Below are 15,500 nucleotides of genomic sequence, written 5' to 3' on the forward strand. Positions count from 1 at the left end.
GGTTAAAGTTAAGTTTACAGCGCACAAGCCAATGATCTGGCTTTCTGCACTAGGCATCATGCGGATATGATGGACATCGTGAACGTCTCTCTGTTGCACTAAGACATAATCAATGAGATGCCAGTGCTTAGATCTAGGATACATCCAGATTGTCTTCAGACTGTTTTTCTGCTGAAAGATAGTATTAGTGATGGTGAGCTCTTGCTCTGCATGGAATTCTAGCAGAAGTCGACCATTATCGTTGCAGTTTCCAACACCATGCTTGCCTGATACTCCTTTCCAGGCTTCAAAGTTCTTTCCTACTCTGGCGTTGAAATCACCAAGGATAATGATCTTATCATCTGTGAGAATCTTTTGGGTAAGGCAGCACAGGTCGGTATAAAATTTATCTTTTTCGGCAGGGTCAGCTTGGAGAGTTGGGGCATATATACTAAAGAGGACAACGTGTTGCTTGTTGTGTAGTGGAAGGCGTAAGGAGATAATGCGGTCAGAGTGACCTGTTGGCAGATTTTCAAGTTTAGGGACAATAGAGTTTTTAATCATGAAGCCAACTCCTGAAAGATGCCTTTCAGTTCTAGGTTTACCTGACCAGAATAGTGTGTAACCGGCACCATGTTCTCTAAGGCTGCCTTCCTCGTGGAGACGAACTTCACTGAGAGCAGCAATGTCGATGTTGAGAGGTGACAGTTCGTGGACAATTAGGGCAGAATGGTGCTCAGGACATCCACTATCCGCAGTATCAAGCATGGTTCTGATGTTCCAGCATGCGAGTCTCAATTTGGGTACCCCTTTGAAGACAGGTGTATGCCTTTGTTTCTTAGACTTTGTTTGATCACATCAGAAGATGCCCGTTGGCTGCAGTTAACCAACCGGGTGAAGGGTAGAGGTGAGCTTTGGTTTGGCCACCTTTTCTAGGCCCCTCTCCAAGTGGAGCAAGCAGTGCTGTCCTTGAAAAAGGCTGCTTAGACATTCAGGATGCTGCCAAAAGAGACTGTCATCTCTGGGGTCAGTCTCAAGCAACCAATGTCCTGAACTGCCTGCATGCAGGGTTGGGTCTGTGGCTTCCAGTGCACCTTTCACCTGCCGTTTCGACTCTAGCCCATCGCTACAGGGCTTTACAGATGTGGGTATCACCCTCGAGCCTGCGCAGTGGATTTTTCAGGTGAGATGCAGTGTGCGCAGAACTGGTCCCACCCTTTACTCCTAGGGTTCATCTGCCAGGGCCAAGCGAGCTTGGACAGTGGCAGTGAGGTCCTCAGGACGTAGGTTTAATTAGAGTGTCCTTCTCTTAGATGGATGGCCTTACAGGACTAAGCGAGCTCCATCTGCTCGGGTTTGGAATTAGAGTTGTCCTTTTCGAAGAATGACTGCCAGATGGCTAGTGAGCCCATCCTGCCCATATGACCTTTCAGTTTTGCCCTGTCTGGTATGGGAGACCCTGCCGAAGGCATGTACCATTGCCAGCACAGCTTGCAACCTGATAGGGGCACACAAGCTACTTCCCCATTAAAATGGTTAGGGCAAGGCTTTCACTCCCTACTTTTCTCCCAGCCACCTATACTCAGACCCAGGGATATTCCCAGGGACATTCCCTTGCCCTGAGCACCCTTTCCGGATGCTAAAATTCCAAAGCAAACTGTTTCGGGGCAGTAGCCGCAGGTGAGCCAAAAGCAAAAGCAACCCGTTCCGCTTCCCTCACCCACCTGGGGCTCAGGTACCTCCCATGGCCCCAGCCCAGCCTAAACTCCTTAGCCCCCCAGAAGAACCCACTATCTACACAAGAATATTAATTAGTTATTGGTTAAATCTACTATTTCCGTATATTACATTATAAAGTACGTCACACTTTATTCTGAAACATCCACACTGGAATTACTTGAACCTTTACTATATTCTGTCTGGTGATGAGTCAATGGTTTGTTTAATCTTTCTGTAAACACTTGAGTTGTTTTTGTTCCTGGTATATCTGCTTTGGAAAAGGTCTGACCTGAAATAGCCTCCTTAAAACAAACAAAATAAACCCCAAGCACCACATAATTTGGACTTGGAACTTAATATAATTATAACATAGAAGCACATAAATACAACACTACATTATACATTATATATTATATAAAAGGAAAAATGTTATGATGAGTCCATCATCAGTGGGAATAAATTACTCAAAATTTTAATTCTTTCATTTTTGAGATCTTCAGTTTGCATCAGTCTAGGTTTCATTGAGCTCTATATGTTTGTTTAATTATTTTGTGTAACTAAGAACAGAATTAGGCCTCCTTCCTTTTGGATTTCAAATCCTATTAATCATTGATAATTCTTTAGTTTCAGTCTTGCTGAACACCTAATGATGACTTACGGAGCTGTTCTCATTCACAGTTTTGAAGACTGTGTACCTAAATACTCAGAAACCCCTGTACATAAGTGACATTTTATTTTTATAAGTTTGGAGAACATGTAACTTCCTGCAGCACCCAGTAATTTTGATGCTACTTGGCATCAGAGCAAATGTAGTACAAAACAAAAGACTGTACTACATCCATCTTAGCCAAAATTATGTGTCATACAGATCACATTTTCATCATACTGAAGATTGAAAGGGAAAAAATGGGAGAAAAATCATGTCTTCCCCACATTTATTTGTTGCCTCTCCTCATTGGTAGGTGACTTAAATCCTAAGCACATTTCAATGCTTCTAGAACTGAATATAATTTCCAGGTTTAAGAACGGAATTCTGTCATCCTCTAGGATTGCTGTTTGTGATGCAGGTGTTTGGAAAGGGCTATTTCTTCTCCCTCCCCAATTGCTAGCAGCAGTTAGACTTAGCAAAATCAACAACTTCTATTTGAGCTGTGTGCTGCAGGCAGAAACACAAACCTCTGGGTGCCTATATGGAGCTGACTAATAAACAACCCTGGCAAATTATCCTCAAAGCAGCAGTCTTTGATCACGCTTACATGTGAAATGAAGAGAATTAAGATTTTGAGGTTTTTTTCCCCTCACAGTATATTAGAAACTATATATTAAAAAAAAAACCCAAACCTCCTTTCTGGGGTCCGTTCTCACTTTGATCTTTATTCAAGTCTCCGCTTCTGCTGTCAGTCTGCCTTGTCAGTCACAGTAGCATTTTGTCAGCTGATGGAGGATAATTCAGTTATATCTGCACACTAAAAGAACATGTCCCACAGTTTAATCAAATCCGGGTAGAAATAATCTTCAGTTTTTATCTAGGATCAAAGAACGCATTGTTAAATGTCTAATAATGCAATTTCCTGTTAATATGCTGGTCACTATGTTATAGTCAGTGACCAGATTACTGGGCTTTCTATTAAGGTTGCAGCTGGCAAATGTAGAGTTTGCATGAAGGAAAAACAGATGTCTGCCTAAAAGATGTCTTTTGCAGTAAAAGAAGCCAGGGGAGATGTTGTTAAAGAACTTGAATTATGTTAGCTCTGCTATGTACTTGATAGCTCCTCAATGTCTTTTGCAGTAAAAGAAGCCAGGGGAGGTGTTGTTAAAGAACTTGAATTATGTTAACTCTGCTATGTACTTGATAGCTCCTCAACCAAGGGATTTCTTAGTATGGCTTTTGAAACTAATTTTATCTAATCTATATTTGAAAAAGACTAATTTGATTTGCTATCATTTACATTTAATTTTATGTTTTATTTTCTTTGATAAATAATATATGAATCCAAAAAATTTGCAATGTCTTAGTATGCTTGCATATCCAATTCACACTCCTGAGTATAGCTCTCCAGTAAGATAACTCTCCTCTTTGTTTATAATTAATGAAATGTGAATGTATATAGGAACAATTATGCGATGGTATATTTTCTTCTTCTCATGCTTTGATAAGGTCAGTAAGAATTCTGGGACTGTAGACACAAACTTGCCCTGTGAAAAATTTTCTTTTTTATTCCCTGACATAAAGACATAATACTTAGGTCAAGATTACGAAAAGAATCTTTATATCACAATAAAAATAGAGTAATATATATATATATCTTTTGTTTGTGTTACATACATATTGTCATATGATATACATATATACTTACAAATTTCTGTATATACACAGAAAAATGCACCTTTGGCCTATTGTTAACAAGTTAAGGAACCCTACTACTACTGTAAAACCACTATTATGTGACAATTAGAAGACTGGGAAGGAGTGAGATAGAGATGCAGTGGAATATGGTGGCTTCCAGGAAGCTGTGTCTTAGTTTTACTGATTTTTGAAATTACAGAAGAAATACCACAGCATATAAATAAAAGTAGAATTGTTGTGATGAAACATCCACTACTTCAATGTAGTCAGCGCTGCACTGTAGGCAGCGAATCTCTTTGGAAGTTATTTTACACTCAATTTGCTTTTAGACTCTTCTTTGACTGTATGTAAGCCTAGTGTCTGGTTTTGTAGTAGCTAGTGCTTTAATATAGCTCTGATTATAATTATACTTGCTACAGATTTCACAGCTGGTCACTTTTCTGCTTCCATTAGATGGTGATTTCCTATTCCTTTAAGACAGAATAACTCTGATTTCTGGAAGAACACCTGTAGTCTGAGAATCACAGCTGAAGAATAACACTGATTATAGTTCATCACATGTGATATAAATCCTACCTCTAGAAATTATTTATTCCAGCACATTTTATTTTATTGAAATATTTGCATTCAAAACTTTAAATAAATTCTGGCAATCATTCTGCCTGCTAATACAAATAAGAATTATATAATTTTATATAAAATGATATAATTTTTTGGAAGGAATTGTGCATTTCAGTCAGGCCTTCTATCCTAACAAGTCTAAATCTCTTCACTGTGTTTTGCTTTGGTATTCGATTTCATTTATGACGTTGCAGTTTCAGGACTGATAGAATTGTACTCCTTTAATCAGCATAAATGTTTTTGGATCTTCTTAAAAGGTTAATTAATCTAGTAATATAATGGTGTAGGTTTTTTGTCTTTAAATATATATTTTGTTACTAAAAGTAAAATTAGTGTGAATATAATGTACTTATTACAGCTATGGAACCAAGAAGACTTTTTTCTCTAATTGTATTATGCTTGAAAATTTCATGTTAATTGATCCCATAATTCACTTGCTTAAAATGTAAGACAAAAGGAGGTAAAATCATCACTGTGAAATTGGAAATTTTGTGAGTTCCTCAGAAAACTAAGAAATCTATCTGCTTGGATTCAAAAAGGATCAGTTGTTTTTGGGCAATGTAACAAAAGTGAGTTGTCAAAATAATTGCATAAATTCTCAGGTGTAAGTGATAGGGCATCTCTTGGGCCTTTGTGGATATTGTTCTGTACAAGCCTGTAAATGTGAACTAGAAAACAGACTGGTATAGTTATATCTGCCATGTCCAATAGTAAATGTTTTTCTGATTCTGCTACTCCATGGATCTCTACAACCTATGACCTATTTCTGGAAGGAGTTATTTTATGGTTTTGGCCAGTAATTCCTTGATGCACTGGATTTGATCCAATTACCTGCTGTAATGAAATTTTTCACACAAACATAAACTTAGCAAAAGTTAATTTGAATAGTCCAGCATTTTTCAGTGAAATAATCCTGCATCAAAATCCAAAGGGCCAGTATTATTTCTTCAGTCAATTTATCACTAAAACAATGAGGATTTTTAGTCAAAATTTTATTTGATTTTTTTTTTCTTTCCATAGGCTCTTGTTATTTGCTGTCTATGAGTCACAGCAAACTAGTCATCACTTCTATGTGATTGGCAATTTCACATTCTTTTTCTGAATTTCTAAATACTAAGTATTAGTTTTACAAATCATGTTAACCCTCATCCCTGTTTCTTTTCTTATGCCTAAAAACCCAGATTTTCAAAAAATCCGAGAAGTGCTGTTTATTCATCTAAGATTTGATCCCAGAATACGATTATTGTTTTAGTCATCATCTAGCAAAGCACCTGAAAGCTTGAATTCCTTACAGAAGTTACTTCTCTTCACTGAGACTTCTGGACATGTCTCTTTCTCAAAGTGCATCAGCATCAGCATTTATAAAGTTTATCATACACTTTTGTTAAGAACTGATTCTAGATTCTGTTGCCAAGTTCCAGAGACACTTGTAAAATTTCAAATATTTTTCCTTGAACTGTAGAAATTTTGCTGCTTTGTTTGCCTAATACTTTTGAAATATAAGAGGAAAATTTCCTAGTTAATAACTTCATCCTTTAATACCTGTTCTTTGCTTAACTTGTTGCTCTACTTGTTGAAGAAATAAATATTTTTTCTCTGAACTTTTGTTGAAACAACTATAGTTCATCTCTCTTTGCAGAAAAAAAAATAAAATCAGACTTTCTAGCAAGATTTTGATAATAACTGGTGCTAAATACTAGTTTTGAGCCTTCTTGAATATTTTTAAGATCATAAGAATAACTATAGTGTCAGACTAAAGGTCCAGTTAGTCCAGTACTTCCTCTATGGTGTTTGCCAGTAATGGATGCTTAAGAAAAATGACTGAAGAACAGTCATTTCTACATAAATAGACTTTAAAAGCTACCTGTCTTCTAGTAGTCCAGAGATGTGAATTTGTATACTCACACCTACCTACATGCTTATGTTTTTCTCACAAAGGTTATAGTTTGCACAGGAAAGTGTTGACAAATGTACTGAAGTTGTATTGGCTTCAGAAGGCTGGAAAGTAAATGGCCAAATATTTAAGTCCAAGTATGCAAATTATTTAGACATTTAAAAGCATGGCTTATCCAGTAAATCCTACTAAAAATATTTCATATCTTTATATGCTTGTTATTTGATAAAAACAGAATCCAACTTTAATGACCACTTTTTTTTGAAGAATATTGCCAATGGTGGTTACAGCTGGAGTCAAATCCTTAGGAAATGAAATGAAATGAAATGAAATAAAATGAAATGAAATGAAAGCTTATATAGCATTTTTAATACGAATGTGATTTTATAATGCTTTTAAAAAAGAAAAATAAACATCCGAAGTAATAAAATAAATTTGCAGTGATCACGAAAGTAACACCACTGTATTTCCTCTACTGCTGGATTATGAACTTTGTGTTAGTGGGTGTGTTCAATGTTCTTCTTACAAAGATACAGGGAACTTACTTGTTAAATAAAATTTGCTAATTTTTTCAGGATTTCTTTGGATGAAAACCTAAAGGACAAAAAAAGTTACTGTTTCTGAGAGAGCAATTGAATGAGATAATACATTTTTTATTCTGCTTTATATATAAGCATATGTGCCTGTAATGGTGGTACTAATACCAGTTACTGTACTACCATCTATTGCACAGTGACCAGGGCTCCAAAATAGCTTCCATATTTAAAATCACTTAATCTAAGCTACAAAAATAACTCTTTCCTCATGACAAGGAAGTATGACCGATAGTACCAAAATAAAGCAAGAAATGTAAATACTTTATTTTCTTGTATTTATATTTTATTAAAGTTTATAATTATTGATATTTATTAATAAATATATCCATTTTTACAGGAAATTAAGGCATTAGAATACATCCACAGGAGAGCAACAAAATTACTGAAAGGGCTAGAAGGAAGCCCTATGAAGAGCTGCTGAGGACGTGGGTTTGTCTAGTTTGGGGAGAAGCAGGCTTGAGGGGCAACCTGATTGCTCTCTGCAGCTTCCTGAGGAGGGGAAGTGGAGAGAGAGCTGCTGGTCTTCTCTCTCTGGTATCCAGTGATATGACACATAGGACTTGTTCAAAACTGAGCCAGGGAAGGTTTAGACTGTATTTTAGGAAGCATTTCTTTACTGAGATGGTGGTCAAACACTGGAACAGGCTTCCAAGAGAGATGGTTGATGCCCCCAGCCTGGCAGTGTTTAAGAGGCATTTCAGCAATGCCCTTAACCAAGCTGTAGCTTTTGGTCACCCCTGAAGCAGTCAGGCAGTTGGACAAGCCTTTCCAACTGAAATTTCATTTCCCTTTCCCTTTCCCTTTCCCTTTCCCTTTCCCTTTCCCTTTCCCTTTCCCTTTCCCTTTCCCTTTCCCTTTCCCTGTCCCTGTCCCTTTTCCCTTTCCTTTCCCTTTCCCTGTCCCTTTTCCCTTTTCCCTTTCCCTTTCCCCTTTTCCTTTTCCCTTTTCCCTTTCCTTTCTCTTTCCATCTATTCATAGTTCTGGCAATTATGCTTTCTGATGAGACTGTTTTTCTCCAAAAGTCACTAGAATCACTAAAAATGCTTATACATATGCTAGACATACAGCTCTCAAACAGTCTGACCTAAAAGAGACCAGTGGGCAAATTAAACAGCAATTTAAATTAAATCTAATTTAATTATGCTACTTTATGCCAGAACTCCCCACAAAGTTTAGGTCTGTCTGGCCTTCTTACAAAGACATAACCTAACTTCCTGTGAGACCTGTTAGAGTCTAACTTCTATTTTAGCTTTTCATCTTGAATCACTGAAACCACTTCAAAGTAGCAGCTGCTGTAATCCAAGATGAACAGCAATCATATATTTCACCTTGTTTTGATTCACTAAACACCTTGGATATTTTTTGTTTAATCTGAAAAATTTCTGTTGTATGTAAAATTTCCTTTTATTTTATTAGTTTATGAGATGAATGATATATGTGTAAAGAAGGAGGCCTGCTTAATCTATTTTTCTGTTTTTCACAAGGGAGTACTACTAGCCTAGGACCTATTTCAGAAAACACAGCAAATGTTTGTCACTTTTTATTATTTTTTTCTCTGTAGGAAGGTCAATTTAATAAATTTACTTGTTTTGTTAACTAAACTATTTCCTATCTACTAAAACATTCAGAAATAATGATATTAATTTTCAGTTTGTTAAAATTAAATATGCACACATAGAAATATGTGAGTTACAGGATTGCACTGAAATGTTACATATATCTCACCTAAAGCTTTTAATGTTATGGCTTAAAAATACTAAATAGGTGTGCTGGAAATAGTTATGTGTTTCCTGTATTTCAGTTATTGCTGTTTCTCAATTTTTGTGCAGACATGGGTGATGGTATCACAGAATTGCAGAATTGTTAGGGTTGGATGGGACCTCTGGAGCTCATATGGTCCAACCCCCCTGCCAAGGCAGAGTCACCTAGAGCAGGTGACACAGAAACATGTCCAGGTGGGTTTTGAATGTCTCTAGAGACAGAGATTCCACAACATCCCCAGGCAACCTGTTCCAGTGCTCTGCCACCCTCAATGCAAAGTTCTTTCTCATGTTGAGATGAAACTTCTCGTGTTTTAGTCTACGGCCATTGCTCCACATCCTGTCAGTGGGCACCACCGAAAAGAGTGTGGCACCATCCTCTTGATACCCACCTTGAGATATTTATATACATTAATGAGATCCCCTCTCAGTCTTTTCTTCTGTAGATTAAAAATTATGCTAGGCACTGCATATAGATGTATTAACAGGTAGTCCCTATCCTGAAACACTTTTAAAGGTAGTAAGTAACACACAGAGTAGGAGAAAGGAAAACTTATATTTCTTTAAAGTCAATTGATGGAGTTGCAAAGACTGAGGAAGAAAAGTGGTTTGAGGTAAGGGACTGATAGCATACTCCTTTCTTTTCAGTCAGATATCATCCTCATTTTAAAAACACTGCCATACAGTCTTTTTTTTTTTTTTTTTTTTTTTTTAAGTAAGGAAAAAGCTGTATTGGTGCTAAAGTTGACATGAGAACCACTGGCTTAAAATCACAAGAACAGAACAATCAGACATTGCCTTTTTGGTCAAGATGTTTCCTGATTTCAGGAACCATCCTGGTCTTATAATGAAGATCTTAAGGGTGCTATTTTGTTCCAGCATTTTATCCAGAACATGAGATTTTACCTCTGTCAGACTGGGAAGGTACAGGGCAGGAACAGGAGAGGAGGTTCTTACCTGACTTTCAGACTGATTAACATGAATCAGTGATGACTCAGGATATATGGCCTGACAGGGGGCCATGCCTTTCTGCTTCTCTCCACTCTCACCTCATGACATAATCAATGTGTCCCTCCTATTATGATCCAATGCAGAATTCTTTTTGTTGTTTTTCTCAGGATTGCACAGCTGTACAATAACTTTTCTCAGTTTTATTTCTATTAAAGCAAAAAATAATTTTTCAATTTATTTGCAATGTGTAAAAATTTTGTTTGTTATTGTTTCAGGACACAGCAGGACAGGAGAGATACAGAACAATTACCACAGCTTACTACCGGGGTGCAATGGGCTTCATTTTAATGTATGACATCACAAATGAAGACTCTTTCAATGCTGTGCAGGATTGGTAAGTAAAACTTGGAATTCATAGTAGATATCAGAGAGAATACGTGCTATCACTTTTCTGCTGTGACAGTATAAATTATTTTGGAAAACTTATTTCCAAATACAGTGCTCGAGCATTCCTATACCCAAATAGGGGCATAGGAATATTGGGATTTTTTTAATTCAGGAAAGACAATGAACACTTTAAAATATGTTACATATAATTAATTGTAATAATTGTGTTTGCTGTGATTTCAGTGTAATTTACATTATTCATACCACTTAAACCAGCAACATGCTAATGTGGAGGGTAACTTCTAAGATACCAGAAAGTGTTTCCATATTTCATGAAAAAATTGATATACCATGTGTGAAGGTCATCTTTTAATTTTTCATCATGTTGCTTTTAACCACAGCTAGATATACATTATGTTGTATACATTATGTCAGTCTTGTGCCTCAAGTGTTAAAATGAGCAAACTTTATCACAGTAGCAGAACCTGGAATGGCTGAAACTTACATTACCTTCTGTTATGTGAATGTCCAGTTGTCTCCATAAAAGTATTTTTTAATCACACATGGGCTTTTTTAAGTAAAGCTAATCTAAAAGGAAAGGCAGAGTTTACCTCAGTGATTTCTTCCTTAACAAGTTATTTTAATATATGAGAGCCTTCCAGCAGTGCTCTGAGTGATATGAATAACATTTGCCATGTGTGGTCCACATGCTCTCTTGCATGCAGTTCCCATGAGAAAACTGTGTTTGAGAGAGGATTTTGTTCAATTTGTGTGATTTGTTCAGTATGTTTCTTAGGCTTTTTTAAAATTTATTTTAAGATATGCTCTACTGTGGACTTCTGTCAGGACAGACAAGGTCAGAAACATGTTGCACACTTAAAGAGTAGTGATACTATCGTGCCTTTTTCTCTTTCACATTCTTCTGCTTACCATTGTTGTAGAAAGTGTCATGGAGCCCACAGAGCACCTTCCCTCTCAACAACTGGAGTTTATTGCTCTGTATAAGCTGAGGCTGACCATTTATCACTCTGAAAGTAATAACTGAGAACCTTAGGTTGATTCTGCTCTAAATGGGATCTTGATTTGCCTAACATTTGCTTTGTAAGCATTAAGGATGTAGTCATTCACAGTCCTCCAGGGAAAAGAGGCAACTCCAGATTGTGTCCCACCTTTTTACATCAAGTTATCTGCAGGACTCTACACCAAATTGCTCTTACGAGCAAATCTTTCTATTTATGAGAGAATCAATAAGCTTACCTGACTAGTACAGACTGGACAGCTGTCTTTTGGACAAATGAATATATCTAAGTGGAGTCTCTGCTTGATACTACAAGAAGAAGGCACGTTTGCTCCATGTTATTTGTTATGCCAAAGGGATGTTCTGCCCATGTTGTACAAAAGCTGGAAGCATCATGCTGAGTACTTGCTGTAACACGTTTGTGAGAACCGCCTCTGTTCAACAGCATGAGTCAGAATCTCCTACCTAACAGAAGGTAGCTGAAAGTGTTATTCATAGATGCTTCTATGAAAGTTTAGCAAAAACAGGGAATCAAGCAGTACACCAAAATCCTAGCTGAACCTGCAGATGTGACTACCAGCACCACTGCTTCCTGGCCCTGCCAGCTGAAGCACCGTCTTGCTTTGCCTCTGCTTTTCATTGTCCATGGGCTGACTCTGCTCAAGCACTGGGTTAAATGGGTGATAATAGCTGTCTAGGACGAGCTGTGATCTGCAAATCTCATTGTCCCATCTCTAGGCAAACCAGATGGCATGCCATATATTATCTAGCTTCCTCCAACACAAAGAATTCTTTTATAGCAAGTGTAAATATGAATTCTTATTATTAGTTTTTCCACCTGTTTGTTTTCCAGTCTCCTAGATCTGATATGTTTGGCACTCTTTTTCTCCTGGTGAAGGAACAGGGCTTCATACTAATTAAAAAGAAAAAAGTCACTGTAAAACGAAGCAAGAAAATATTTAAAAGCTATGGAGTTCTTAAGTAGGTTTATGAAATATGAGTTTTTCATCATTTTTATTTAGAACCTTTATGAACTGTTGGCAGATATTATAGAAATTTGGTGGAAAGATGTGGTTGCAGTATTATGTGTCAAGATCTACAATCATCTGCAAGATGAAAGGAATGACGGATATGCTGAGTGCCTCACTTGTCAGAATGAGACATAGATTTGCCTGTTATAGATTTTTAATATCATAAGCCCAGTTGCTGCTCTGTTGTTCTTCCTCTGTTTTATTCCTCCCATCTCAGAGCTGATAATTGATTTTGATTAGCCTTGGCTTCAATTCTGATAGTAATTACAAAACCAAAGCTTGCTTCTGAATGTGAGAAAAGTTAAGAAAAACTCACAAATACCAATGCTGCAGAAGAGCAGGCATGGCTATGTGCAGGTATCTGTGTCTTTCTGAAAGATATGGGATAGGGAGTGAGAACTTTTAAGCCTCTCTGGGGTTTAAAATGCATTTCTCTGTGATAAATATACCCCTCTAAGCAGTACTGCCACTTCATGTACATGAACAATGGGCCAAATCCAAGCTCAAATCATATCAACTTCAAGACTTGATCTAGAACTGCTCTGCAGTCCGAACAGTGAATCTACAGGTACCTTTTAGAACTGGATAAATGACTTTGGTTTAAAATGATTCTTTATATTAAAAATCATTTTTTTGAGTCTGAAATCTGACTGACATTTCTCCTTTACAGCTACAGATACAGATGAATAATAGTTGTATCTCTAGATGCTAATGCTGCAAGCTGTGTACCTTGAAGTAGTTTGATGTACATTTATCATGCCCCCCTAAAAAGACACAGATTTGGGGAATAGTTTTATTTCTTATAAGGAGGAAGCCATTGTAGAGCATCATTTTCTGCTTGCCTGAGTTCTAAATGAGAAAGTGGATATAATCAAATAACCAAATCTTCCCATTTAGCTGAATTTTTTAGACAGTGTCCACATGTTTTAAGTAATTGGCCTAGTGGAATCTATTTTCTTTAAAAATTCCTTCTTATTAAATCTGAGGGGGAAATGAGTGTTGAGAGTGGCACTGTACCACTTCAATGCTTATTTTTTTACTTCAGTTGTAATGTCCAGTGCATAAAAATTCCTGTTTTATGCTACCACCTGTAGCATCTCTGTAGCTTATCCATCTCTCATTTCACTAGCAGCTGTTATGTCCCTTTTCCTTTTAGTGGTTCAATCCACATAAGGTGTGACCTTTATGGCGGTGGTACCTTGTGGTAGGAAGGAGAGGGCTTTTTACTGTCTTTCCAAATCAACTTTGCTATCAACTCAATATGCTGAGTTCTAGGACAATAAATGCCTCTGAGTTGAAGTTAAACCTGTTTTTACAAATACGACTTTTCTATACTTCTAATGACTGAATTGGAAGGAATTGAAATATCCTTATACTCAGGTTATTTCTAATGCAATATCTCCACCTAGGTCAGAAACAGCTGGTATGTAAACCATGATCTAAAAGCCTGAGGGGTTTTTTTCCAGGTTGAAAGCCTAGACTTGAAATTTCTCTAGGTCTGAAAGCTAGACAAGGATAGAGCACATTGTATATATTTGTTTACGCAAGTTGCTCCTCTGCACCTGAAAACGTCCCAGCTACAAGTGTTTGTCTGGCAATATCTTTATCACTGTCTGGTGACTGCTAAAGGCACTGTTGTGAAGGGCTTCCCTCTGCAGGAATTCAGTATTTGAGAACTCCACATTGCTGAAGTCTCAGATTCAGGAATGCTTCCTCAGGAAACACATAAGGCTGAAGGAGCCTAAGAGGCTTTGAATTATTGAAGTTTTTAGATTATTTGTGTTTTGTAAGCCTGTCAAGGTCTACAGAATCAGTTCTTCCTCCATTTTTGGCTGACGCTTATGGGAGCAGGGAAGACAGTATTCTAGGAAACACTTTGATTGCCCTCACCCTTTAAAAAATAATGTTTTTACCAAAAATGTTATGATAATTTTTTTAATGCCCGATGGAAAGACTATGGTTACACATCTTCTTAAGAAATTCAGAGACTCCTCCATGCAAGATACTTCTCTTTCCTCTTTTTCTCTAAATATTTAACTTAGTTCTATCATTTAAGAAAAATCCATTATTTGCTGTATGTCAGGGAACAAATCTAGAAAGTGCTTCTAGGCTAATTTAGCCTCCACCTCTCGTTGCTAAAACATATGACATGCCATGCAGCACAGTCCACGTGGTTCTGCTGCACAGAGCACAGGCACATGCCATGTGTGCCATTGCCCATGCGTGTTCCTGGGATCCCTGTCCTGAGGGACTCTCTCTGGACATAAGCTGCACTGTGTACAGCAGTGATCTACGCACAAACTGAGTGTCTGCCGTGTCGAGCAACCTCAGCACAGCAATACAGCTTAGAGCCAGCTGTAAAAATATTCTGACCAATCATGCTGATGTTAAAGGTATACATAGCTTAATTTATATCTATCTATCTATAGATAGATATATATGTACACACACACACATGAGTTATATATAAGGGGGTGGAGCTGAGGTCATTTCCAGGAGATTTAAACTGCTGCAGGGAGCATGGCAAACAGGGGCATGGCACGTCAGTGAGAATGTGGCACAGCAGTTTGCATGGCAGTTGGCACAGGCAGGGTGAGCAGGATGGGCACAGCCACCCTCCCAGCTCTCTCTGGTGGGTTGTGAGATAGGTGTGTGGCTGTCAGTTTTTGGGTTGTTGTTGTGGTTTTTTTTCTCCCAATCCAGTAATGGTTTCCAAACATCAAAAGCCTGCTGCTCAGGGGGAGTGTGCTAACCCAGACAGAACCCCCTAGGAAAGATGCAGCTGTTCAGGTCACCGGCTGCACAGTGTCTGAGCCTGGTGTCAGTACCAGAGGACAGTGTGAGAGATGCCTGCAACAATGCAAGCAGGTGAATGATTTGCTGTGCCTAGTGGCAGAGCTCAAGGAAGAAGTGGAGAGGCTAAGAAGTATTAGGGAGAGTGAAAGGGAAACAGTCTGGTGGAGTCATACCCTTTTGACCCCAAAAGAAGGGTCCAGCAGGAGATGGTGAAGCCTTGCCCCTCCTGCCATCAGGCAGATGGAGCAAACCAAGTAGATGGGGGGGAATGGAAACAGGTCCCCGATCGAAGAGGTAAAAGAATCCCCTCCGACCCCCAACAACTCCCACGGTGCCACGGTCCGAGGGGGGATAGGGCCGTGACACAGCACGGATGGGTTCGGAGACAAGTTACCGGTGCA

The 15,500-nt window shown here is 38.0% G+C and overlaps 1 protein-coding gene across 2 annotated transcripts in view; it reads left to right on the forward strand.

Moving 5' to 3' along the window:
• Window positions 1-15,500, forward strand: part of RAB3C (RAB3C, member RAS oncogene family) — a 123,669-nt gene that overhangs the window by 45,814 nt on the left and 62,355 nt on the right. For both annotated transcript variants that reach the window (XM_027634917.1, XM_027634918.1), the window contains one exon: window positions 10,143-10,261. In XM_027634917.1, coding sequence (XP_027490718.1) covers window positions 10,143-10,261 — 119 coding nt within the window. The remainder of the gene's footprint in view (window positions 1-10,142; window positions 10,262-15,500) is intronic.

The sequence above is a fragment of the Corapipo altera genome, unplaced genomic scaffold (assembly GCF_003945725.1).
Source record: "Corapipo altera isolate COAL_440 unplaced genomic scaffold, ASM394572v1 61411, whole genome shotgun sequence".
Taxonomy (NCBI): domain Eukaryota; kingdom Metazoa; phylum Chordata; class Aves; order Passeriformes; family Pipridae; genus Corapipo; species Corapipo altera.